The sequence below is a fragment of the Symphalangus syndactylus genome, chromosome 4 (genome assembly GCF_028878055.3).
Source record: "Symphalangus syndactylus isolate Jambi chromosome 4, NHGRI_mSymSyn1-v2.1_pri, whole genome shotgun sequence".
Classification (NCBI taxonomy): domain Eukaryota; kingdom Metazoa; phylum Chordata; class Mammalia; order Primates; family Hylobatidae; genus Symphalangus; species Symphalangus syndactylus.
The window spans coordinates 115,646,061-115,674,040 of NC_072426.2; the positions used below are offsets into that span (position 1 = coordinate 115,646,061).

General features: G+C 35.7%; 1 protein-coding gene across 13 annotated transcripts in view; it reads right to left on the reverse strand.

The window, feature by feature from the left end:
• INPP4B (inositol polyphosphate-4-phosphatase type II B) overlaps nucleotides 1-27,980 on the reverse strand; it is an 849,925-nt gene that overhangs the window by 121,453 nt on the left and 700,492 nt on the right. For all 13 annotated transcript variants that reach the window (XM_063637640.1, XM_055276001.2, XM_063637634.1 and 10 more), the window contains 2 exons: nucleotides 23,215-23,418; nucleotides 7,431-7,587 (listed from right to left, as the gene is read on the reverse strand). In XM_063637640.1, coding sequence (XP_063493710.1) covers nucleotides 7,431-7,587; nucleotides 23,215-23,418 — 361 coding nt within the window. The remainder of the gene's footprint in view (nucleotides 1-7,430; nucleotides 7,588-23,214; nucleotides 23,419-27,980) is intronic.

Genomic DNA, 27,980 nt, shown 5'->3' on the forward strand with positions numbered 1-27,980 from the left:
CAGGTGGTGGTAAGGGAATTTAGGACCTTGTAAAAGAGGGAGAAAGCTTGGCAAACAAGTGAAGCATAAGATATGACTATCTGAGAAACAGTTCATTAAGATATCAAGGGCAAACCTAAAGGCAGGTAAATCTACATACAAAACTGCTCTTAAAATTTAATCATTCCTTTTTCCAACAGATATTCTGAGGATCTCAGATAGAGACCACTCTGCTTGAATTTGAATTCTTGCTTGGATGCCCACTAGCTCTGTGATCTTAGACAAATTACTTAACCCTTTCATCTATGAAATGGGGATAGAACCAGAAACTCCCCTACAGGCTTGTTGTGAAAAGGAAGAGAGGAAAGAATGTAAAAGTTCATCAAAGTACTTGTCACATAAATGTGAGTGTACTAAGTGTCAGCTATTAATGTGATTATTACCCCTCTTTTGATACCTCATTTGGTCTCCAAACTGCATTTGATTTTCATCCCTTGATGCTTCTTACACCTGGTATGAGAGTAATCCTCACGCTCCAAGGCTAATAAAGATTTTGCTCATCTTTTCTTCTTTCTCTTTGTATTTTATCCAGTTTAATCTATCTGCTGATGCCTCCCAAATGCTTACTTCCTTTCCTAAGTCTTTTATCTTGTATGTGATGCCTTTGGAAGATCTCTCACTAGGTATATCCCTTCAAATACAACTTACTCATGTACTAGACTGTAAGGACAGGGCCATGACTGAACGTGTTCCTGGATACAGTTCCTGGATACTTACTGGAACGGGGTAAGTACTCAACAAATATGGAATGAATGACAGAATTTTCTTCTTTCTTTTCCAACCAACACAAATTTAGTGTTTTTCCATGAGGCTTAATGCCTGAACTATTTTATATAAAATTGCATTAATCAGTGAGTTGTTCTAGTCTTTAATTATTATTATTATTATTATTTTAGAGATAGAGTCTCACTGTCACCCAGCCTGGAGTGCAATGGCACAATCTCAGCTCACTGCAACCTCCACCTCCCAGGTTCAAGTGATTCTCTAGCCTCAGCCTCCCGAGTAGCTGGGACGACAGGCGCGTGCTACCATGTTCAGTTAATTTTTGTATTTTTAATAGAGATGGGGTTTCCCCATGTTGGCCAGGCTGGTCTTGAACTCCTGATCTCAAGTGATCCACCTGCCTCAGCCTCCCAAAGTGCTGGGATTACAGGCGTGAGCCACCGTGCCCGGCCCAGTCTTGAATTATTTTAAGTGTATTAGATAGATAGCTAATCTAGGGAACCAAAGACAAAAGACGGGAAAGAGGAGCAATTCACTACAGCCTTATATGTGTTCCTATTTGAAGGGTGGGGTGCACTTTTAGGATGCAAAATCTTTGGCACCAGCAAGACACTGATAACTGGTGACAAATCACTGGCAAACCTCTAGTAGTTACCAGCAGACAGCTGTGCATATGTCGGTTTGTTTGCTTGTTTACTTTTTGTATACAGATGGGCTCTCACCATGCTGCCCGGGTTGGTCTCAAACTCTTGGCTTCCAGTGATCCACCCACCTGGCCTTCCAAAGTGCTCGGATTACAAGTGTGAGCCACAGCAACTGGCCCAGACGATTAACTGAAGGCAGACAGAGATAAAGTAAAATACAAGGTAAATATAGTGAATTATCAGATCCCAGGAGGAAATGTGGAATGTGCCTTACAAGTTAAAAGGAAACTTTCAAACAAAAAAGGACGTGAGTACCAAGAAACTAGAAATAAATTCTAAGCAATGATATGTAGACTAATTCGATGATCTACATGGAGGTTTACCGCCTTTGCAAGAAGCAGTGATGACTCGACGCCTATGTGGCCTCATTAGTGAAAATTATTTCAGAGGAACTTTATCTTTGACAGGATTTACAGCTGAATAGATTAGGAAAAATAATTCAATGGCATAGGATATTTGGCCTTTTACAGGGCATTTCATGATATACTTGTGAAAGATGGAGAAATATAGGCCATACAATGTTATGAATGGGTGAACATAGAGCTGGTTGAACACACATCCCCAATGGGTAGTGATTAACCAGCGTATTTCAATGCATACTGTTCTTTTTAGTGATGTGCCTTAAGAATCTCTATGTAGCTCTGTTTTCTAATCATTTTTATCTGTTACTTCTAGAAATGGACAGAAAACGCATATTAAAATGTGAATAAAATCATCCCGAGTAGGTCAGTAGATATGAAGGATGAAAGAAACAGGTATTTATTAGAGTGTACTCAAAGGCATTTTATACTAGTCAGTCATGGGTTTAGACATCTATCTCTTCAGTAGAATTGGGATAGATTGTTTTAATCTTCTCATGCCCCCAATATTTCATAATGTCTAGTATATAGTGGTGCTTAAATGTTGCTTGAATCTTTAGAAGCCTGAAGGATAGGTCAAATTTAGCAAGGTTTATGGATAGCAATAGAATTAATGGTAAAATGTGAGTGTCAAAACAGTGAATGTCAGCTTAGATATCATTAATATTAGAATAGTACCTAAAAGTAGGGAGGTGGTCCTCCTGGGTTACTCTGCAGCTATTAACCATATTTGTATCACTGTGCTTAATTCTGCAGACTGCTGAGACCAACTAGAAGATGTTCAGAGAAATGCAAACTATTGGATATGCTTGAAGCTATTCCTTTGAAAAATGACGAAAAGGTGACAATTCAAAAGGGACATGAGGGTTGCTTTCAGATACACCTTAGACTTAATGTAAAGAAAGAAAAGTAAATTTGTTTTTTATTGCAAAGGATTATATCTGTGCCAGTGGGTACAATGAAAGAAAACATATTAGGATCAAGGTCTGGAGTACGCTGCTCTAGAAGATAAAAACAGTTTTCTATAACTGAAGATGTGCCTCATAGGCTAGTTGAAAATTGGCAGAGATATTGTAGATAAGCTTCTTAACATATTTTAGGAGGTTTAATTACAAAATCTTTAAGATGACATCAAAATCTAAGATTCTAATATTCACTGATTTTATCTTTGAGTCAGCAGTTTATGAAACTGAAGGCATGTAGTGCTACACAGACAGCAGATGCTTAGAAAGGTGTTTGAGTGTACTACAAATAAAAGGACAATCTTCGTTCATTAGGAAACCACATAAATATACATAAGCTGTAGAACTTTGGAATAGTTATTCTATTATTTCTGTTCAGAACAGCACAGAAAGTTTTACATCTCTCAGCACTATCTGCACTTACCCTGAAAAGAAATTTATAAAGCAAGCCAAAGATATACTGTAAAACCTTGGTTCTCAAACAAACAGAAAACGTTCAAAACTACAGATTTAAAATATTACTAAAAGGAAAATTTGAAACTTGAAAAGAGAAATAGCTGTAGGTTATAGAACAACATAAGAAAGTGGATAAAAGTAGCACAACTTAGATGACCATCTGTTTAGCCATGTTAAGTATACAGCAACAAAACAAACACAAATTAGAACTAAAATGTAAAAATAAAGGAGTGTGATGAAAAAGAAAAACCATCATAGGATTGATTTACTCCAAATTAAAAAATGTATCCCAACATAAATCACAACAATCAAAACCCTGTGAAATAAAACAAAATTCCAGAATTTGATTTAAAATAGATACAGAATCTAATAAACAAAAAACCAGAAGTAATACAACATGAAGAATAACATCACTAACAAATGATGCTTCAAGAAATGCTTAACAGTATTTATCATATCATACATTGTAATAAATACTGTATGTCTCAAATTGCTCACCTAATCAATTCACTAATTAATCGTAAAAAAGAAAGGAGCAAAATGGCTTTTGCACCCCAACTATGGGCTGGGATAAATTTGGGACTATTGAATAAATACATTTTATTATAAAAAATAATATTTTGGAATATAGCAACATGTTATACAATGTCAAGCTTCACAGAAACAACAAATTACAATATGATATTTTCACCCAAAGTGCCATGAAATCAGTGAAAATATTTAAGGCTGAGAAGATTGTAATTAGAAAGGTGATTTTAGATCCTGTTAGTTAGAGTGCCTTTTGTTATAGAGAACCATGAAAATGTTTCTATCCATCCAGAAGCTGATTTCTAAATGCTGTTCTCCAGTAAAATGAAACCAGGGTTCTTTAGAAATTGGCTGAACCTGGAGCTGGGGTAGGAAAAATATAAGATGAGCCTAGAGCTTCTTATGGTGCCAAGGAGGAAGGCAGTGAGTAAAAACAAGTAAGAAAATGAGTAAGGGAAATAAGAAAGTAAGGGAGTAAACAACATATGGGAGGATGTTGTCAGAAGGACACAGAAATCAACCTGAATAAGAGAGAACAACTTGAGTCCAAAATAAATAATATTAGTATTGGATTATTAACCAAATAATAAAATAAGTATTCAAAGAAGAAGAAAAGATTTTGAATCTTGTCACCACAAGGAATGATAAACGTCTAAAGTGATGAATATGGTAATTACTCTGATGTGGTTATTATGTGAATAAAGGAGCACATGGAGTTTTACCCCAAAATATGGCTCCCTGATATAATGAATATTTTGAATTACAGGCCCTTAGAGATCAACAGATGCTAGAACAGACTTTTCCCTATCTACATAAAGACGGAGCAGACCTATGAAGGAGAAGAGTTGTTTCTCCTCTGCCTCGGCCCCATGTCTCTCAATCTTCTACCTCTTCAAAAGCACAGGCTGAAGTTTCCTTAACTGCCTAAACTCCAGATCTTCAAAAACAAACAAAAAACCAAAAAACAATTACCTGTGATCCATTCCTTGGGTTTTTACTAACTGAACCCATATCCCAGGAGGAAGACTAAAGTCCTCAACAAACCTGGACATATTTTTGTCACAAACCAACAGGCCCAACAGACCACTGTATGTTCTTCAAGCCCATTAAATTATCCTAAAAATTATTTACTATCTTCCTAAAATCATCCACACTACCTCTCTCCTCCCTTTCCCCTAAAATGTAGGGTATATAAGCATCTGTACCCCATTGAGATATTAGGTAATCACAGTGTGATTCTCCCCTTACACATGATAGCAATAAATGTATATTCCTTTTCTCTTATAAATCTGCCTTTTTATGAGTTAATTTTTCAATAAATTTTCAGAGGGCAAAAGGAGAAGCTTTCCATTCACCCACAAATACATACGCATTGAGACATCACGGTGAACCCCATAAAAACGTACAATTATTATGGGTCAAATATAATTAAAATTTAAGTTAAAAATAAGTATTCATGAGTCCACATTGACATAAAAAAATGGATAAATACATAGGAGAGAGGGGGCAACTCTTCCTTACAAAATAATTCCAGTTCTGACAATCTAACCTATGGGGAAATGAAATTTAGTTAAAGACTTAGAGAATCAAACATGCTTATATGTTAATTACAGCACTATGATAGTACTTAAAAATCTAAAATAATGGCTTCTATTTTGATGAATTCGTTTACAGTTATTATAATATGCGTTCTGGAGAATGGTTGTGAGGAAATATTCAGACAAAAGCAACATATTTCACACATTTAAATAGTGATTTCTCCTAAAAAGATTCTAACACAAGAAAGAATTGATGATGAGTGAAACAAACATAGATAATAAAAGAAGAAAATAAATTAGAGGGCAATATATTGTAGTTTGACTCTAACCATCCACAATACTGGTCTAGTTGTGAATTCTACTTTTGCAGCAACTTCTACTTGGTTTTAGATTCTATCTACACAATGTCTCATATTCAAATAAAAATGATTCATCTAATCTTACGGATGATTTATCTACCAAATATTTTACCTTTTAAAATGCACTTTGAATGCCCAGATGCAGTCTTCTGATGAAATACAAGATACACACACACACACACACACACACACACACTATAATTTCAAATATTTTGGAATTTTATTGTCTTCAGTGAGAAGTTTTGGCAACATTAAACAAAAAATGTAACAAAATCCAGTGTCCCTTACCTCATTTCTGCTAAAAAATAATATGGCTTGAAAAAAATCTATCAATGGACATAGTAAGTCACTAAAATGAATTCTTCTTACCTCATTTTCTAGAGGACAGCAGTGTCTGGCCCATACTTGATAATCAATATTTGTTCAATTAAAGAAAATTGAAGTATGCTATTTCTTTATGACATAGCTATGACAAGCTTTCATTTTGATTCATGTAAAGTTATGAAGCTAGACGAGATTCATTAACTAATAAAAACTGGTATTGTTAAAAAAGAAAATCCCTACATACAGTTAGATCAAGTAAGTGTGAACATAAAGAACATTAGCATAAATGTTTTGCCTATATGAATATATGACAGAGGAAGAGGGACCATCTACAACAAGAATACTTTAGAAAGCCATAGCTTACAAATATAATTTAGAAATGGTTCTACTGTTAATCAAGTGATGAAAGATTGATGTTTTATATAATTAAACTTCTGACAAAAAATGTGAGTAATGTAAAATTAGGAAAACAAATTGAGGAAACATAAATCTAATTTTATAAATGTTTGTATTTTCTTATGACTCTTTTTTTTAAAGTAAAAGAACAGATTTCAGCAGAAGAGAGTAGGATAGTATTGCTTATTCTCTCCAAACACTTAAGGTACCCAGCAAAAAAGTCTGACTTAACCCTAACAGCAGTTTCTACTGCCATAAAGAGATGTAGACATTTGCCTTGGTTTTTGTGTCAACATTAATCAAATATTAATCAAATCAACAAAAAGAAAATTTCAAAGCCATTTATAGGGACACACCTGTAGTTAAAACTTTGTTTGTATTTTCTAGCCAACCTTGTAATAAGGTATACATTTGAAAGTATCTGCCTAACTATCTACCTACCTACTCACCTATCTCTCCACAGAAAAACACATGCACTCACATGTATACACATGTGTGTGCATGGTTTCACAAAAATCCAGACTTGTCATGTATGTTTTTAGAGCAATATGCTAACATATTCCTTACAATCAAATCTTCCTATATGTTTTGGAGATAATTTACACAAATTTTTCTCAGAATAATGCAAAAATCATCCTATCTGATTACATTCTGTTAAGAAACCACTGTGAGATACTGTGTCCTTGATATGCTTCTATGTTTCTAAGAGTTAAGTGCAGATGATTATTTATCTTTCTAATAAAATTTTGGAGGAATGTGTAAAGGTAGGTTAAACTATGTTAGATCCTTAAAACACTGTTCTTTTTTCAAGGTTTTTATGTGGTAAAATAAGAAAAAAAAAAGAACATTGCTAGCAGTTCTGAAAACACAACTGAGATGCAATTCGATAAATAGCCTTCCATCATCCAAGCCAGAGCAGTGGAAAAGCATGCTATCAGCACTTTCATCAAAGATACTATTGACTCCTCTTCTATATCATTTTTTTCATGACTTTCTCATTTTGTTTACTCAGTAAATGATTGGGATAAAAATGATTTCTTACCTCTTGGGTGAGAGGGGATGGCATCTGCTAATGAAGGTTCTTTTTCTCCATCATTGTTGCCACCACTGCCTTCACTGCCACCATCTCTTTCAATCAGTTTGTCCACCATAGCAATAATGCAGTTCAGGCTCTTCCCCACATTGGCCCACACCCTGTCCTGAAAAAAGCATGAGTATCACTACATATTTTTGTCACAAAAACAAGATAAGGCAAAGTCAGATAAATCTATTTTAGAGAAGCATTTGGAAGGGTAGTCATTAGAATGCAGATTGAGTAGCTCTAAATTCCCATTAATTTGGTCAGACTATGGATATATAATAAATCTAGGTTCTCTTAATAAAGCAAAAATGAAGTATTATAAATCTTTTTATTTAGTCCATTATTTTCACTCTGTCATAAAGAATTGATGACCATTATACAATATTAATCCATAATTGAGTACAAATTATGATATTTTAAATTGAAGATATCTATTCTCTTTATCAACACTTATTATGAAAGCAAAGACACACCAATATTTTTAAAGAATGGCCTCCTATTGTGTTAGAAATTCTTGGAGTATTTTTGGTTATATAGACATATACACACACACACACACACACATATATATATTTCAGTAGCATTAAGTATATACACATTGTCATGCACCCATTACTAGCATCCACTTCCAGAACTTTTTCATCTTCCTAGACTGAATCTCTGCACCCCTTACACATGAATTTCACATTCCTTCCTCTTCCAGCCCTTGGCAACCATCATTTTGCTTTCTGTCCCTGTGAATTTGACTATTCTAGGTACTAGAAATTCTGGAAGTATGGCCTTTAGACCACTTCTAACAGAACAGCCCAGAAAATTAGTATGCAGATTCCTGGGTCCCATCAATTGAATCAGAAACCCTGGGAGGAAGGCACAATAAATTGAAATTTTGACAAATTGCTCAGATACTTCTGACCATACTGTCTTAGGACCTCTACTTAATATTATACACTAGAGCTACATAATAAGTCATTTTGAGTGATTTATTTCCCAGGAAGCAGCCTGTACCACTAACGGGCCTCTTTGCCACTAATCTTTGCCAGTTCTCTTTAGTAGCCATTTTTGCTTAAGGCAATGCATGCAACTTAATTCTTTGATTCACAAAACTGCTGTTAATTGTTTAAATACTATTTTGAATATAGATATCACGATAGACGACTGCCATTCCTCACTTCCTTCGTGCTTCTCTTCCTACGTCATCTAGCACTAACTCCTAATTTCTCTCTCCAGGCATCATACCCAGATAGATTTGTGGTGTTTTCCCTGCATCACACCACAGAACAACCTTTCAGTGGGTGCTTTCTTTATAATAGAGCTATCTCAGGAACGTGGAGTACCACTTAATGTAAAGATAGTACTAAATTATAGTATTTCCTTAGTGGTTTGTATCTTTTTTCTCAAATGTACTTTTTTTCCTCAGCTAATTTTTCTACTTCATAAACATATAAATTAATTTTGGAAAGGATAAATCAAGGAATAGAAACTAAAGTTGACTTTAGATTATGTGATGGCTATGTTGTAAAGACGGAGTGCACAGACATGCCTACTTTAGCTGAGGAAGTAATAGGGTTTTAAAGAAAAGCAGAACATTCAAAGTTAGCACAGGTAATTTTGGATCCTTATGTGACATGCTACCTAGGAAACATTGAGAAAAGTACTTCCTCCCTGGGGAAGCCCAGTCGTCTCAGTTGGAATGATAATTCTTGCTCTAACTACCTCACCAAGCTACAATGGGAGCCAAATGTTATGTTTTCTATGAAGGCACTTCTTGAAATTATTACTATTTGGCAAAATCACATCCAAAACTTACTGGCTTTCCTAAGTGGATCAAGCTTTCCCCTCACCCTGTAACCTTGAGTAGGAAGTATTCTATTAACCACAAGCGATTATAACAATCTTTCCACTAAAGTCAGATCTTTCCACAAAGAATTGAAAGCACTTTACCTCGAAGAAAAATTTAAACACCAATCACATCCATAGATTACATCATCATCTGCCTGTTGTCTGAGAAAATGGTGTAAAGGAACCTCTGAGCCATAAGCCAGGAGAGCTAAGGAAGCTCATTTATTCCAGGAAGAAATGCTGGGGAAAGGTAAGTAACCTGATGGTCTTGACATCTGGACTGGAATTTGGTGAAGAGCTTCCATTCTGGAGCACAATAACAAACTCATGCCCTCTCTTTTGAATATGTCTTAATCACTACCACCAATTGCATTTTTAAGGTGATTAAATTGAAAAATGAAACTCTCCAGCTAAAACTGGAAATTAACTCTGCTACTGAGGAAAAAAAGGGGAGCAGGTTCCTCTCAATTTTCCAGATTAGCTTTGTTCATAAGTTGTCAACTCTTTTGCTGTTGTCCATGTTGAAAGGAACTTGTGTGTGTGTTTGTGTGTGCACGCCTGCATGTATGTGGCACAGTTGACTCACTGCAGTCTTGATCTCCTGGGTTCAGATGATCCTCCCACCTCATCCTCCCAAGTAGCTGGGACCACAGGCCTGCTCACCACACCTAACTAATTTTTGTAGTTTTTGCAGAGATGGTGTTTTACTATGTTGCCCAGGCTGATCTTTCACTCCTGGGCTCAAGTGATCCACCCACCTCGGCCTCCCAAAGTGCTGGGATTACAGGTGGGAGCCACTGCACCTCAGGGAACTTTATATTTTGATCAAAGATCAAGTCGCATTGCATGTTGCTTTTCTTATATAAAGGAATGTAAGGGATGGATCAACTTCTCTTAATCACATCTCTGAAGAGCCTGAAAATAAAAGTATTTAAAAGATAATTTGACATTCACACGTATATATTGTTCTTCCTTTCCAAACAGCTCAGGTTATAAGATTTTGCTCATAGAAAGGTCACCTTTGTAGACTGTAAAGAGATCTTCGTTGGTCTGAGGAGCATAGTGAAGCATGTTCATTGGCTAAAACCAATAAGCATGTCATAAAGGGTTATATATATGGTAGGCAGAATAAAAAAATTCAGTCATTAATATTTACAGGACATAGGAGATGAGACAATATTTGTTAGGGTGAGAAATTGAGCAGTCTCTTCTGTGATACTAATACATAATTTAGGAATAATCAAATATTTGCTTGAGGGGACACTCAGCAGCAGATCCTAAGCGGACTCCTTCTATTCCTTGTCTGTTGGAGAGGAGATGCTGCCTGTCTGGTGGTGAGAGAATTCAGCCTTGCTGGTCATGGCCTCCTTCTCTTTTATGGCCTTTACTAAGTAGTTATTACTACTTAGTAGCAGTTACTGAAGGTACTGATGTGTGTTTCTGTCTCTAACATTAGACTGAGTTATTTGAGAACTGTGTTCTTGTTTTGTGGCACAGGGCCTGGCTCTCAGTAATTTTTGTTGGAGGAAAGGAAGGCAGGTGGAGAAAGAGGGAAGAAGCAAGAGAAGGAAGAGAAGGAGGTGACTACAAAGACAGATTAAAGGCTGGTATTTATATTCACTTTGTGTATGTACATTGGCTAATTTAATGTTCAAAAGCCACCAAATAAGGTTACTGTTATCGACTCAGTTTTTAGAGATAAAGAGACTTCTGGTAAGAGATGTTTAATAACACTCAACATTAAAATGGTATAAATGGACTAGAACTTCCATTCTGTTTGGCTCCAAAGACTTGATTCTTCCACTGTGATTTTCCACAGAAATGGGGTACACAGTAGCACAAACTAAGCAGAAAAAAAAACAAACAAAAAACAGAAAAACAAACAAACAAAAAACAGAAGGGTCAGGTAGAGGTGTGTGCCACCTTACAGGAGCAAGACTAGGTTTTAGTTATCTGAGACTTAAATATGAGTCCAGTGGTGGATCCTAGGATAAGAGATAAGTCTACAAAATGAACTGGCTGGTCCCGTCCCATTGACCCTCAAGTCTGAGATCAAAGGTGTCTTATAAGCAGGGATAGAGCAGTCACTTGGTTAAAGGGTCCTTCAGTTTGTCACAAAGGACATAAGTGACCTGCATTAATAAAGGAGTATCAGGATCAAGGCCCCATATCCATTCATGTGACCAGGATATAGAGCAAGGTGCAGATAACAAGGAGGAAAGATGATAATTCAATTACTAGGAGACTGGAGTACATGGTAGTCAATTATTTTGAAACTAGGATGCTAGAGAAGGGTAAGAAAGATTTTTATTTTTATTTATTTATTTATTTATTTTTTTCAGTGTTTTTACGTTCTTTTTTTTTTTTCTTTTTTTTTTTTATTATACTTTAGGGTTTTAGGGTACATGTGCACAATGTGCAGGTTTGTTACATATGTATCCATGTGCCATGTTGATTTCCTGCACCCATTAACTCGTCATTTAGCATTAGGTGTATCTCCTAATGCTGTCCCTCCCCCCTCCCCCCACCCCACAACAGTCCCCGGAGTGTGATGTTCCCCTTCCTGTGTCCATGAATTCTCATTGTTCAATTTCCACCTATGAGTGAGAACACGCGGTGTTTGGGTTTTTGTCCTTGCGATAGTTTACTGAGAATGATGTTTTCCAGTTTCATCCATGTCCCTACAAAGGACACGAACTCATCATTTTTTATGGCTGCATAGTATTCCATGGTGTATATGTGCCACATTTTCTTAATCCAGTCTATCGTTGTTGGACATTTGGGTTGGTTCCAAGTCTTTGCTATTGTGAATAGTGCCGCAATAAACATACGTGTGCATGTGCAACATGATTTATAGTCCTTTGGGTATATACCCAGTAATGGGATGGCTGGGTCAAATGGTATTTCTAGTTCGAGATCCCCGAGGAATCGCCACACTGACTTCCACAATGGTTGAACTAGTTTACAGTCCCACCAACAGTGTAAAAGTGTTCCTATTTCTCCACATCCTCTCCAGCACCTGTTGTTTCCTGATTTTTTAATGATGGCCATTCTAACTGGTGTGAGATGGTATCTCACTGTGGTTTTGATTTGCATTTCTCTGATGGCCAGTGATGATGAGCATTTCTTCATGTGTTTTTTGGCTGCATACATGTCTTCTTTTGAGAAGTGTCTGTTCATGTCCTCTGCCCACTTTTTGATGGGGTTGTTTGTTTTTTTCTTGTAAATTTGTTTGAGTTCATTGTAGATTCTGGATATTAGCCCTTTGTCAGATGAGTAGGTTGCAAAAATTTTCTCCCATTCTGTAGGTTGCCTGTTCACTCTGATGATAGTTTCTTTTGCTGTGCAGAAGCTTGGTAAGAAAGATTTTTAAAGGAAAGCCTTGAATATCTGAGTTCCTTCCTAAACAAGCCCCTTTCCATTATATTTCTGTGAAAACATACATGGAGGAAAGTTACCAGCAAAAATACATTCTCATTCTAATGATTTTTACTCACTGTGCCAGTCCACAGGGGAAATGCCTTATGCCTAGATTGCTGGTATGAGGCTAGGGCCTACACTTCTTTCTTCTCTACTGAAACCACACAATTAGTTTCGGATTGCTCCCATGATGAAGAAAGGCTGATTAGTGGGAAGACAACAGTAGCATAAGAATGTGGCTGCAGTACGTGGTGCTTCCAGCCCCTCCAGATCCTGCTTAGCTCCCCTCTACATGAGAAGATTAAAAACAACCACTACCACCTATCAGAGAAATGGATTGCTGGGACTTTTTCCCAGAAATAGCAACCATTATCTTGCTAGGTCCCCTACTGTATGAAGGAAGTAATGGGGAATCGGTAGGTTAAAGTCTAATCTTTATTCAATGGAGCCAAATTGGTGTATTTAACCTCCATGGAGCCTTCACAATAAACCTACTCCTTGAAGGTGAACTGGCTATAAACTCTTCCTGGTCAATAAGGGCATGGAGTCAGTGGGGAACCAGCAGCAATATTTATTTCACTCTGAGTCAGGTGCTCATTTGTTTCTGAGTTACAACCTAAGGTAACATGCAGGTCAAACCCAATGGCAGTAGATGCAAAAATGTTGACAGATGTAGCCAGGGGGACATTACACCTGGCAGATGAGCCATGAAGGCAGGCAGCATGATGGTGACTTAGCATGTCACACAATTGTGAGTTTAGCAGCATCAAGAGAAATCCTGACTGCTTTGGAGCAGTAGTTAACCTAAAAAATATATTCCGTAATGCTTAGCCGACCAACTTTTTCTAAGGCCAATTTTTGATCAGAAAGAATGTGAAGACTAAGCCAGAGCTGATATAGATGTACAAAATAGCCTGATGTATCTGTATTTCCATGAATAATTTCTCACTTGTCATTATCAATTTCTGAGGACTTTGATTAGAAATAGTGAATTAACAAGGCCAATCCCATCTTTAAAAAGAAGCTTCCATTTATCTCTGATTTTGATTGAGAGCAATATGCTCTATACCGGCCAAGGTCTATAATACTGCAAATCTTTAGTCTTTCAAGAGCTGGATAGCTTTTCTCCCTGAACCCTTTATCCAGACTGTTAGGTAAATTGAGTTGCACTTAAAATATTCTGTGTTTCAAACTGGCATGTGTATAGCCCACGGTATCTCTTTTTCACACACACACACACACACACACCACATATCAACATACACACGTCAACACACACACACATTCACTAAAAATAGCCAGACATGTAAACATCCACCAGATGAGACTCCCTGATCTTTCCTTCCTATTGGTCCTCCTGCTTTAACTTCACCTATTTCCTCATGTAAAAATACCTGACCTTCATCTCCCAATAACTATACTCAGTTTAAAATTCACTCCTGGCCTTATCTGGGAAAGGAATCCCTTGTAACAAAAATGGACTCAATTAGCCATTGTTTCTCCAATTTTGACCTCTCCATATTCCCCTGGCTTGGATTTTTCCTAGGCCTATATTATAGGCTATCACAAAATCAAATCTATGACTGCCACATTAATCTTCATTGATCACCCTCCTCATTTGATTATTTCTAATCAAAAGCAGGCTTAGTACTATAGCCAATATTACATTCTTGTCTCAGCCTGGAGGCATATATATAGTTGGGTAGACCTAGATAATTCTTATTTCTCATTAGTCTTTAAAATGAAACCTTCATCCAGATGTCTTCTTGCAGTCTTAGAAACATGCTGTTGCATTAAATCAACATATATTTACTAGGCATCTGCTATATGCCGGCTCAGTGCTAAACATCAAAGATTTGAAGGAAACCTTGGAAGATCTAATATTTCTAATATCTTGAAACATGTTGACTTTTATACCTAGAACACTTTCGCCATTATCTTACATCAGTCTAAGTTCTTGCCCTTTCAAATCTCACCATCTCCAAGAATGTTTCATTCTTCTCTCCTTTCTCTTTGCCTAACATGCTTTTTGTTCTTTCTTTCTTTTTAGACGGAGTCTCGCTCCGTCCCCCAGGCTGGAGTGCAGTGGTGCAATCTCGGCTCACTGCAAGCTCCGCCTCCTGGGTTCATGCCATTCTCCTGCCTCAGCCTCCCGAGTAGCTGGGACTACAGGTGCCCGCCACCACACCCGGCTAATTTTTTGTATTTTTAGTAGAGACGGGGTTTCACCATGTTAGCCGGGATGGTCTCGATCTCCTGACCCTGTGATCTGCCCGCCTCGGCCTCCCAAAGTCCTGGGATTACAGGCGTGAGTCACCGTGCCCGGCGCTTTTTTTTCTTTTTAATAGACTGTGTGCTCTATAAATGAAATGACTATTATTTTTTAATCCTTTCATTCTCATGTCTTAGGCCTAGAGAAGAAATAGATGAATAAAAGAAGAATGGATATAGGAATAAAAGAAAGAAAAAGAGGATAATTCTTCCACCTTTTCCAACTGTCACATAATGACTCTGAATATTTTTGGCATTTTTAAATTTCAAAATTTCTTCTTCTTTCTTTTTAGAGATAAGATCTTTTGTTGCCCAGACCAGAGTACAGTGGGGTGATCATAGCTCACTGCAACCTCAAACACCTAGGCTTAAGCAATCTTCCTACCTCCACCTCCCAAGTAGCAGGGATGACAGGTGTCTGCCACCACACTTGGCTTGGCATTTTTAATGTGTATCACACAACCACCTGCATCCTTGGAATATCTTTCAATACCTCTGCTCATTTTATGAATGCTAGTCATCTTACTTAAATGAGATGATATGACTGTTAAGGTCAGGTTTCATATAAGTGCCTATACCACTGTTGCACACTGTTTATATTTATTGAATATCTATTGACTGACTTACTAATCTGTTATTGGGTAGTAAAAATAAATTATACTATAAGAAGTTCTCATTACATGCATCTTCAAATTGAATTTATAACCAAGTTCCTACTCTGAATGGCTGCATTCAACCTAATATATGCCACATCATGCTAAAGCTTTCAATTCAGTGCAAATATTAAATAAAACATTTAATAAGCGAAAAAATTCCACTGATTGACTAAAGCTTTTAACTTTAAATTGGTAATTGGATGTTATCTGCACACCATTAGATACTTGCACAACTGGTTGAATTGTATGACATTATCAGTTAGTGTGTTGTGCACAACCATTTTCAAACACTAATTCTTTTTAATTGTATGAACCTTGATAAATCAAGCCAACAGTCTGCCTATATATACCATAGTGTTTCCTTCACTTATTCACTAAATTTTGGAGTTAAAAAATTTCTATTTTGTGTAGTCCCAGCTACTCGGGAGGCTGAGGCAGGAGAATGGCGTGAACCCGGGAGGCGGAGTTTGCAGTGAGCCGAGATCGCGCCACTGCACTCCAGCCTGGGCGACAGTGAGACTCCGTCTCAAAAAAAACAACAAAAAAAATTTCTATTTTGGAAACAATATCTCATTATTCAAAATAGAATACATTAAAGTTTGAGGGCACTTGATTTGAATGTAATAATACATTTCTAAAGTGCATGTATGCAAGTTTGCACATTCATTATACACAGGCACATCAAAATACCTGATATTGAGCCAGGCATTATAAATGTCTAGAAAATATCCAAGGGAGATGATGGTATCCAGTATAGAACTGCAGGAAAATCATTACGTTATTTTACATAATCATTACATTATTTCATTACATTAATAGAAATAAAATATCTATTAAAATACAGGTTTGAATTGGAGGATGAGCTGCAGATTCAGCAATTCTATCCATTCACTTATTCCTACATTAACTCTGAAAAAGACATTGAGCTAGGATGTATAGGATGTGTTAGGTGTTATAAAACAGGGGTTTTATAGGTGAAAATATTAACTGCATGTGGGAAAATCTAGAAATTGGCAGGATTTCATGAATATGCATGCACATAAAGATCCCGTCTGGGGTTTCTTTTCTTTAATAGAACATTTGTGCATTTTAATGGACAGTCATGAACTTTGCTTAATCACCTTTTGTGGACCTTAATATTGGATAAGTATTCAAAGCACATTTCTCTTGGGTGATATAGACTAGAGAAGTTCAGGAATGTTTCCCATCCATCAAGAAAAGAGAGGATAGAACACATTCAGTTGCCATATAGGGAACAACTGGCCCCATTCTCCCTGCCTTTGACTGCCCTTTCTGATGGTGAGAGTGAATGCTTTGAGTGTTCCCTCCTCCTTTTAAGATTAACAAAACCATACAACCCTATTATGTGTGACTTAGGGATAAAAAAAAAAAAAGAAAAAGCTGGGACAAGGGACAACTAGTCACTTTCAATTTATATTTGCCGGGAAACATCTGAAGAAATTATTTCTGTGTAACTAGAACCTTTGTAATCTGCACATTAATAATTAAATAAAGTTGCCATCACTGGTTTCTGGAGGCTTCTGAAGGTCATCATTAGTCATGACCTTAGCTTTGGTCATCTCTGATTTTCTGTATCTATCTTGAATTTTACCACTTTCTATATTTGAAGATATTTTGAAGATGACTTAAATAGTCACTACAGAGTTGATTAAGATACTAGGAAATATGCACTAGGGAGAGGGGGATATTTTGCAGATGGCTAGAATAGTCATCTTAGAGTTGATTAAGACACTGGGAAATAAGAACCAAGAAGAGAAGGACATAGCTGGGTACTCTTCACTGAAGGGGAGAAACAAAATCCTCAAAAGGACTCATGAATTACAGTGGGAGAAAAGCTACTGGACATAGTGCAGAATTATATTAAGTTGAAATATTCTCTGTTTCAAAATAAGAAGACAAATAAAAATAACAATCTGCAGACAAATTTCAAAGACATTAATTTATTCTGTAAATGTGTATTGAGTACCTTTCGTGTTCACATGCTCCACTGTGTAAATGCAACAGTGAATGAGATATGGTTTCTTTCCTATCAGAGCTTATAAAGTTCATGAACACATGGAGAAAACAGACATAAACAACTGATTATAATCAGTGTTCACTAGGCTATGTGCTCCTGTAATATAAGAATAATGCTTTATTATACAAAATGATTTGAAGTTGGATATATATATATATACACATATATATTAATATATATACACCCATACATATGCATCTGTCTATCACTTACAAAATTTAGAAGTAAATGGCCATATTTTAGTAGACATAATAATCATTTAGGTAACCAAGCTATAAGGTGTTGCTTTGAAAAAGTTTCATCATAGATTAATATCAAGTAGTCTATAAAAATTTGTTACTTCTAAAGAAGGAGAATGATTTATCTCCTTCTTATTAAGATCAGGACCATGGTTTTAAATCACATGTAGCCAATCAGATAACTGAACAAAATCTTTTGAATATTAATTTTCACAGGTATCTGCATTATGCATGGTCTCAATGTTTTTCTGTAGAGGTAATGTTTTCTAAGATGGGCAGAGTAGTTGGACAAGAGAAGCTGGGAATATAGATCACTATAGATTTCCGGTGGAGATACCTGGCTAAATAGGTTTTGTCCTCAACAGTTAACAATGCTTGCAACTGTCTATGCTCACTGCTACCAATTATGGCAGTATAAATAGCTCTTCAATGCTCCTGTCAAGCTTGGCCCGCTTATGCCTAGTGTTCCATTATTGGAATGCTAAGCACGCGGAGTTATTTATACCCTACTGCTCAAGGTCATCACCAAGGTCTGATTTTTCACTCATGCAGAAATTCAAAAAATTGCAACCTCAGGCATAAATGGGTTAAGCATTCACATTTGCTGTAGGCATCATTAGAGAAAGGTATAGTACAAAATGAACTGTATAAAATTTGTAAGGAATATATCAGAAGATGGTTCATATAAATCTTATTCCCAAACACAATCTTTGGTAGTATTGAGTTACAGAATGGCCGCAAATTTTTAGGTTATCTATGGAGTTTATTAATAGGATGTTTTACATAAATATTACTACGAATTTGTGCTATTGTTTCTAAAGTCTATAAAGTTATTGAAAAATTAATATGGATGGATCATCCATTGTGTTTATGTAACATAAACACATTTAACATAATAAGAAATAGCAAATATTTGCCTAGCTTAAGAAAGAAGAGTAAAATTTTAAATTTGGTTTATATTTGTAACATGAAGGGAATTAATTGGATAATTTGGATGCTGAAATGCCGCTTGATACAGAAATGTAGTTCAATTGAAAATGGGTTTTGTGTATGTCTAAATACTAAGAATTGTTTTTCTAGTTTTGTACTTTGCTAGAATGGATCAGAATATAAAGGATCAGAAGTTTCTTTTTTAACAATTGATTTGAATAGAAGTAGGCAGATTTAGCCCTTAACCTATCACTATAGTAATTTTGAAATTAAATCACAGTGTTCCACAGAATTTCAGAATTATTAGAAACCACAAAAACTAGGTCAACTTAATAGTTTGGTTAAATGACATGCTTTCATATTTTGGACAAACTAATCTTGGAATCCCAGCTGCTGGAAGCATCTGTTGCAGAGACGTAGAGAAAGAAAAGTAATATGTCATCTCAACTGGCTAAAAGAGAATGCTATGTTAGTCTATTCCTTGGCACAGATTGTTATACAATCCCAAATATTCCTTTGGGGTTTAACTGTTTACTAACTTTTCAGGAAAATAAACCCTTAAAGCATTCCATTATTTAATAAGTAAAATTCAGCAAATAACGGACTTTTTTTGTAAACATTCATTTTAGTTTCACTTTACCATATTGACTAGATAATTATTATCCAGATTCATATGCCATCAATTTTGTCAACAAAACAAGTTGAAATGAGAAAGGACAGCCTTGTAGTGATTTAGAGTGAACAGGATTCTCTTTTTTGACTTCAAAAGAATGGTTCTTACCTGCATCAGCCAGGTAGGATTTAAGTGTAATCTAATACCATTTATTTGCTTCCCAAATACTTATTATAAGAAGCTAAGTACAGTTGTTCAAGTTAGGTAATTATTACAGTCACTATCAGAAATTAAGTAAAGTAAATAAAAAATGCTTAATGGAATTACTGTAACCTTATTTGCAAACGTAAGCCAATTTAAGTGATCAGGGAATATCTTCACATAATATCACAGAAACCCAATTAAATTAATTTAAAACACTGAATTACTACCAGCATTGACTAGACTTGTAATCAGCACTGAAACTTTTCTAACAACTAATTAAAAAAGGGAGTATACAAAGTTATGTTTCTAATTCATTTAATACCACAGTCTCTAAAGGCATTTTCAATTAGCTACATTTTCTTTAGTTTTACTCAATTTATCAAAGTTAGATAAAGCTTTGAGAATAATGTTAAATGTTTATGACTCTGGTGAACTATTGTTTCTATCTTTTTATAAGGGATTTCTATCCTTTGATGAAGGAATGTTTTCAGTAGAAAGTGGTTGCTAAGGAAAATCAATAAAAATGTTATATACCAATCAAACTCGGTTATTGTTTGCAAAAAGAGTAAAATTATATTAGAAGGAGAGAAATAGAAGTAACTTTTCTGAGTGGGAAAGATTTTTCTTGTAATTATGTTGTAATTATCGTAAATTTAGACAAAGCTTGTATATGCTCTCCAGAAACAACGAGTTCAGAAGGAGGCTTAGAAATGACATTAAGGAGATGCAGAGAGCAATGCAGCCCTTCATTATTACCCAACTCCTTTTGCCTTTGAAGGACAACAAGAGAAACTGAGATGACACCCTTTCATCAACTGGAGAAAAGAATCAGAAAGACTTTTTTCCTGGTGTGAAGACTAGAAAATATTCCCAAAAGAATAATGAGTGCTAAACAAACAACCATGCCACCTGATACTCTAGCCATTGCTGGCCCATCACAAAGCCTGGAATTATTCTCAAATTTTTCACGTTACTCATTAGCTCAAGTACTCATTTCTTCGGTGCCTATTTGAAACCATCACCACTCCCTCCAGTCCCCCCCATCTTTTTCTCTTAGCACATCATTCTGCTTTATGGATAAAAGCAGCCATCCAGCCCCAACCACCCTCACATCTTCACATCCTCCCTGCAGTCTCAGGAGAAGGGCCTCTTCTTCCACCTGGACCCTACCGTTGACTTTCTTCCTTCCCTTGTAAGGACCTTGCTCCATCAGTTATCACCTCTGTGCCTCTCACATAGCCTTAGGAATATAACATGCTCAAATTTCACTCACTTTAAAACAAACATGTAAATAATAATCACAGGCACAAACACACACACTAACTACCTTTCTCTGCATGTCAGCTATTATGCCCCATCTAAAAGGGCACCGCATCTTCTTTCTTGAATGGTTAACTTGTACTTACATTTAAATCTCCAGAATTACTTCTGGCAACACCACTATAGCTACCACATTCTTGCTGTATCCCATGTACATCTCTAAGGCTACACTGCGATTGCCATTTGTCTTTCTACAGCCCTGAATAGGCTGTGGAGTAACTGAGGGCCCACGTTGTTCACCTGTTGTCCCCAGCGTGTGGCACAGTGAATAAGGCAGAACAGGTACTCAGTAACGCTGACTGAAGGAATAGTTCTCTGTAAAACTTCTCAGCTAATGATACAGTCCCCACTTTCTTCCTTCTTTGCCCATCATAAGACAGTTCTGGACTTAAAATTTTGAGTTGAAGTCATATTAGCAGAAACTGTCTTCTATCATGTCTCTTTCTAAGCTTTGTTGCAAAATGTTGTAACTATATGTTAACATATTTTTATCTATCACTAGACTCTGAGCTCCAAGAACTAAGGATCTAACATTACATACCTTCCCACTTAAAATACTTAATAAAAGGTTTCCAAAATTATCTAAAGAAAAGGAAACAAGGAAGGAAGGAGAGGGACTATTTTCAACAGGAAGAGGGGGTCAAGGTGAGGGGGAGGGTTTGTAAAACATAGTGAATTAAAATGAGGGGGAAAAATTCCAAAATTCTCACTTGATTTAATATAAAGTGGTAATTACTTGTCAAAAGGTTAACACTGGATGTTTATTAAATAAAATATATTTTCTTTTCTGTATACACTAGAACTCTTCAAAATTCACAATCCATGTTGTATGACATCTAATTTCCCCACTTATCTCAAGGGATAGTATTAATCTTCATAATAAGATTATATACTTTATATTACTTAAGAAACATATAACAATAATACTAAAGTAATATAATGCATTTGCCTTGGCCTTTCCAAGTAATGGAGCATCATAACATGGGTAAATCATTGATTTCATGACCACTCTAAGAGCTAACAGAACACGTGCTGTTATTTTCATTTTACAGTTGAGAAAATTGAACTTCAGAGAGGTTAAGAGGTGTGTACACTTGGAACTGTGAAAAAAAAAACTGAAGAAGGTGAAGGTAAAAGGGAGAAAGAAATATTAGATTTGCTCTTTGAAAATGCTTCACTGGGAGAAATGCGATTTTAATCACCAAAGACAAACACTTACTCAGCATTTACCTCTTGGAGCCCAGCTCTGTCTTTTTTGTGATAGAAATTTTACCAAAAGAAAAAGCAGGCATCACCTCACAGCCTTTCAGATAACTTTTTTTTTTTTTTTTTTTGAGAGACCTGTGTCTTTCAAGTAATTTACTCCCCAAACATTCTTAAATTCTAGGGTGGCAAGAAAAGTAATTGTTAACTAAAAGCTTAACATCTAATACGGCTAACACACTATTTTTTTTTGTTAAACATATGATACAGTAATAGATTTCCCTTTGTGTGTGTGTGTATAATATGCATATACTTTGGAGAATTCTTGAATAATTTATATGTATTGATTCAGTAATAACACCCTGTTCCTCTGCCATGGTGCACCTTCACGTTTCTCCCATCATATTCGGCCCAACTAGAATTTCTCTCACCATATTTATTTCCTTTGTTTATTCATCTTTCCTAGCTATTTTTTCATATCCTTTTATGAGGACATTCTTCTGTAAATCTTAGAGCACCTAGAACAGGATCTTACATTATAGAATCTTGAGCGAGAGAGATTTGCGAGATATCTATGTCTACTGTCATTTAAATGTGAATAATTTTAAAAAGTACTTCCAGAACCAAAACACTGGATTGAAACAATGAAAATACTTGTTGCATCTAAGTAGTAGTAACATGGAGGATTTTTTATTCTTCTTCTAAAAAATAACTTTCATGTTTTATATAGCTTGGCAATAAATAAGGAAACATAGAGTCTTGTAACTGTTGCATCTTTACTTGGATGACAGATTCTCACTTATATATATAATTCATTGGCTAGCAAATAAATTTTATCAGGATTTCAACTTCCAAAAAAAATTGCCCCTAAGGAAAAATGTGGCCCATTTATCCACAATCTGTGTTATAACTTTTTTCCATTTTTTAAAATGAAAAGCAGAGCTATCTGATCGTTCCTACCTTATTTCTCATCACTAAACATTGAGAGGCAAGCGATATACAAGAGACTTACCCACTCTTCCTCATCGTAGTCTGAATGATGTGGTATGGAGTCCTGCCTTCTCATCAGTGGGGGTTGGTCTTGGGGACTGCTCTCTTCTGTGCTGCTCTTAGGAGAGGGTGGTTTCTTAAGAATGGCTCCTGGCCTTGCAGTGTAGAGTGCTAAAAGAGCACTCCTGACAAGTTGATCCTTGAAGGCATGTACAAAAAGCTCTGTCTGGAAATAAATTGACAAAGATTAGAAACACCTTGGTAGGCATCTCAGCATAGAGCTGTGAAAAGGTCAATTGCAGATTTGTTGGTACTTAAGTGGTGTGTATGGTGGAAAAAGTACAGACACCAAGGAGAGAAAATGATTCGTACCAATCAATGGAAAATTGTTTGGTTTTGGGATGCTGCCAAGGCCTTAAGTCCTCCTGTTTTAAAGTTAATGCTGAGGTTTTAAATGCGCTATGAACACTGTCTGTCTCCTCAACCTTCTCCCTTTTAGTTTCACAAATCCTGTCATTGGAGATGAATTTCACTGGGGATAATCATTTGAACAACATCTACCTGCTGCAGCTTTCAAGTCATTCCAAACACTCCTGAAAAGAAAATGTAATCAGGCTATGTATATTTTATTAAAACCGCAATTACTTTTGTACCAGCCTAATATATTTTAAACAGTTAAAGACTAAAGAAAGACATACGTCCTTAAAGGAGGAGATTTTTTTTTAGTATCATAAACAGATCTCAACAATAGTAGAAATGGCACAGGCAGACTTCTTCATGAAAACATTGGGCCTGTTTTCCTTATTATCGCCTCCTAAATGCTCTGTTCCACTAAATTGTTCCAGTAATGCTTAATGTTAACGAGGTTACTGTGAAACTTGGCATGTAGATTTTACAAGCTGGTGGCAAATACCTAGTAAGTACTATAGCAATGAAGGCTTCGCAACAATAAAGAACTTTACAGCTGTACTTTGCAATTTCCTGATGAAATGTTTAACAGTTTCACCCTGTAATAGACTGAAGGGTACAGTAATTAGTACACTTAGCATGCATGTGGCCTAACGATCTGTTCAAAGAGTAGAGACTAAGTCAAGTAACGGCCCATATTGTTAACATATTCATACTCTGTAATCTCTTAGGAAGGGACCCTTTAACTCATAGCATTATATTGAATAATAATTGATATTGCCACCATTTAATAAGACACTCTTGATAATGCTGGCTTCACCATTGATATAACTCAACATCATTATTTCTTGGGGCACTCTCAATATGTGGTCAACAGTTCCAAGCCTAACTAGTAGTCACTAAATTATTTAGAGTAGACTCTAAATCTTCTCATTGTGAGCATCAGCAACTAAAGAAAACCAGTTAAGCCCCATGCAAAACACGTGCCCAGTAAGACTTTGTTATATATGCATAGTTACTTATTTGCCATAGACCATAAAATTCTAGAGGTGAAAGGGATCTTAAAGTTGACATCTTCATTATCCAAGATGAGAAAACTAAGAAAGAATGGTGATATGTCTTAGGGAATATGGCGTATTGGCAGCACAAATGAAAAAGGAATGAAGTTTTCTAACAAATCAGCAGCTTTCTCCCTTATTCCACACTACTCACCACCTGCCATAAAACTAGATGTTTCTGTCCTTCTTCCTCTTCTTCCCTAACCCAAACTTTCCAAGTGTTTTGAACATCTACCAGTTCTCATAATTAAGTGTGCCTATAATGCCTGTGTAACTACTTTACTGCTAAATTTTGTTGAATATTTTAAACATCCTGTTATTAGTCACATTGAAGCCACTTTGAAGGTGAGAAAACAAAACATGAAAAACAATTTATAAGAATAAAAGATTGAAAAATATTTCAGAATAAATCAGAAAAACAAAATAAAAAGCAGTTTATACTAGATAGGCACAAAAAGAAGTGTTCACTGATGTTCACAATGAAGTATTAAAATGAGAATGAAAGATATAAAAAAACTGATGGAAAAATTGGCTAGACAGTACTCAAACAAGTCAGTGTAGTCATAGCAAAATGAGGAAATATGTTATTTACATAATTTTTTATACAGCATGGATGTGCTTATCAGTGTGACTTTAAATATTAAAAGCATGAATTTACTCCCATTCAGCTTAACTAAACAATTTCTCTGTTGATGGTTTCAATAAATTCTTTTGATTTATTTTTAGAGCCAAACAACTTGCCTTCTTTGAATTCCTGCTACTACATTTCAAGTCTCCACAATACTCATATAATTGCCATGTAGCTAAATATTCATTCACACTCAATGAAATCTTCCCTAGCACTTGTAATCACTATCAATTTCTTTCCATCACATGCAGAGATTCCATTTCATTTATTCAAATCTCATTTGAGTTGATTTACCACCAAAGGCAAGGGAGATCATGCAGGAGGGTCTTGCAGTTTTAAAACCCAGAATTTTTTTTGGATAACTGAATACAAGGCTTACAATCTTAAACATAATAATAGCTAATCTTTCACTTTGTGTCTGTACTGACAAAATTTATCTGACTTCTTGGAAACTCTCTGGATCACCAGTATCCTGTGTATAGAATCACATTTTTTAGAAAATACCCAAATGTCCCATTGTGATATCCATGTAACCTGAAAAAATTTTAATTTTTTTTGACCAGCACTACTTAGTGATGTAGACCAATGTAGACCATTGATGTTTTGCAGTCAAATAAATCAGCTTGAAAAGATTAATGTAGTCACTAAATCCCAACACAGCTGTATACAGTAGTCCCTCTTAATCTGTGCCTTTGCTTTCCCATGGTTTCAGTTACCTGTGGTCAACCTTGGTCTGAAAATATTAAGTGAAAAAAAAAAGAAAGAAAAAAGTAAATAGAAAATTCCAGAAATAAATAATTCATAAATTTTAAGTTGTGCAGCTGTTCTGAGTTGAGTGATGAAATTTTGTGCCATCCTGCCTCAGATTGTCTGGGATATAAATCGCCCAGTGTATCCATGCTGTATATGCTACTAGCCCATTAGTCACTTAGGTGCCATCTGGGTCACCAGATCGACTGTCAGGTTATTGCAGTGCTCATGTTCAAGTAGCCTTGACGTAGAAGCCTAACACTACATCATTCCCCTCACTTTATCTCATCACGTAGACATTACACCATCTAACATCATCACAAGAAGACACGTGAGTACAGTACAAGAAGATATTTTGAGAGACAGAGACCACATTTACATAACTTTCATTATAGTATATTGTTATAATTGTTTTGATTATTAGCTCATGTTAGTCTCTTACTGTGCCTAATTTTAAATTAAATTGTATCATAGCTATGCATGTGTAGGAAAAAAACAGTATATACAGGGCTTGGTACTATCAGGGATTTCAGGCATCCACTGGGCATCTTGGAACATATCCTCGTGGATAAGGGGGAACTATTTTATTGCTATTCTTGCAACTGGGACGATACTAGGAAAGCTGAAGTCATGGAAAGGATGTGACCATATCATTGAGCTGCCTATTGACTGTTCTGAAAAACCTTTTTCTTTTCTCATTTAGCATGAACTATATTAAGTGAAAAAAGAAAGTCTATCTAAATGTTATCATAAGAGTAGGCCAAACAATTTATTTAAAATATCAGCTTAATAATATCGTGTAAAAAGAATAAACTCTGAACGTAAGGCAGATCTATTTTATTTTTTCATATTAGAAAATGAAAGAGAAATGTTACCTTAAAAAATGAAATGTTTTCTAGTCTTCTAACATTTTTCCAATTCATATACCCATACAACTATTCTTCAGAGCAACACACAGAATTATCTGCAAGTATAAAACTACTAAAAATTACTTCTCCTGGGGATGAATGAAGAGAATTTCTAGTTTCCTGAATATTAATGGCAGAGGAATAGTTAAGACATGTTCATTTAAAACCACTCTTTTTCACTAGAGATCTCAACAAAGTAAGTAAAGTTCTATTCTACCTAGAAATCTTATTCTCGCTGAAAAAAATTTAAGGCAATGCCTAATTCCATCTGTAATGCAGAAGCAGCCAATGGCATATGCAAGTGATTATTATTTTAGTAATCATTTATGCAGCAAGAATCCTGTTTATTTTGATATTTGATATTTTGTAATTACTTGATATAGGAATAGTGCTATACTCTGTCATTAGTGCACTGACGTATTTTCAACATTCCCTAAAAGAAAGCATATTAGACTAACAGCTAGGAGGTTACTTAACATCTGGGCAGCTTATATATATATATATATATATATATATATATATAAATTATCCATTTGCCCTTGGAAAAATCACATAATCATTTTTCCTAGTTTGCATACAATTACAGTGCCTACCTCTTAAACTCTTATGGGAGTTCATTGTAAACCCTCAAGTGCACCTTTGATGGTCTTTTTATTTATTTATTATTTTATCTTACTTTTATTTTTTATTTTTATTTTTATTGTAGAAACAGGGTCTCATTATGTTGCCTAGGCAGGTCTCAAACTCCTGGCCTTAAGTGATCTTCCTGTCTCAGCTTCCCAAAGTGCTAGGATTAAAAACGTGAGCTACCGTGCCCATCCTAATGCTTCTCTTTCTTGATTGACCTTTTCAGTTTCTTTTCTTGACTCATCATTCTCTGTTCACCCAAAATGTGGTAAGTCAGCCCACAAGGGACCTTAAATCACTTTCTCAAAAGCACTTTTTTCATTGGTGAGGTAATCCATTTTCCCATAGCTTCAACTGTCATCTTTACGCCAAGGTCTAATAAATCCATCTCTATCCATCTCTTGAACCA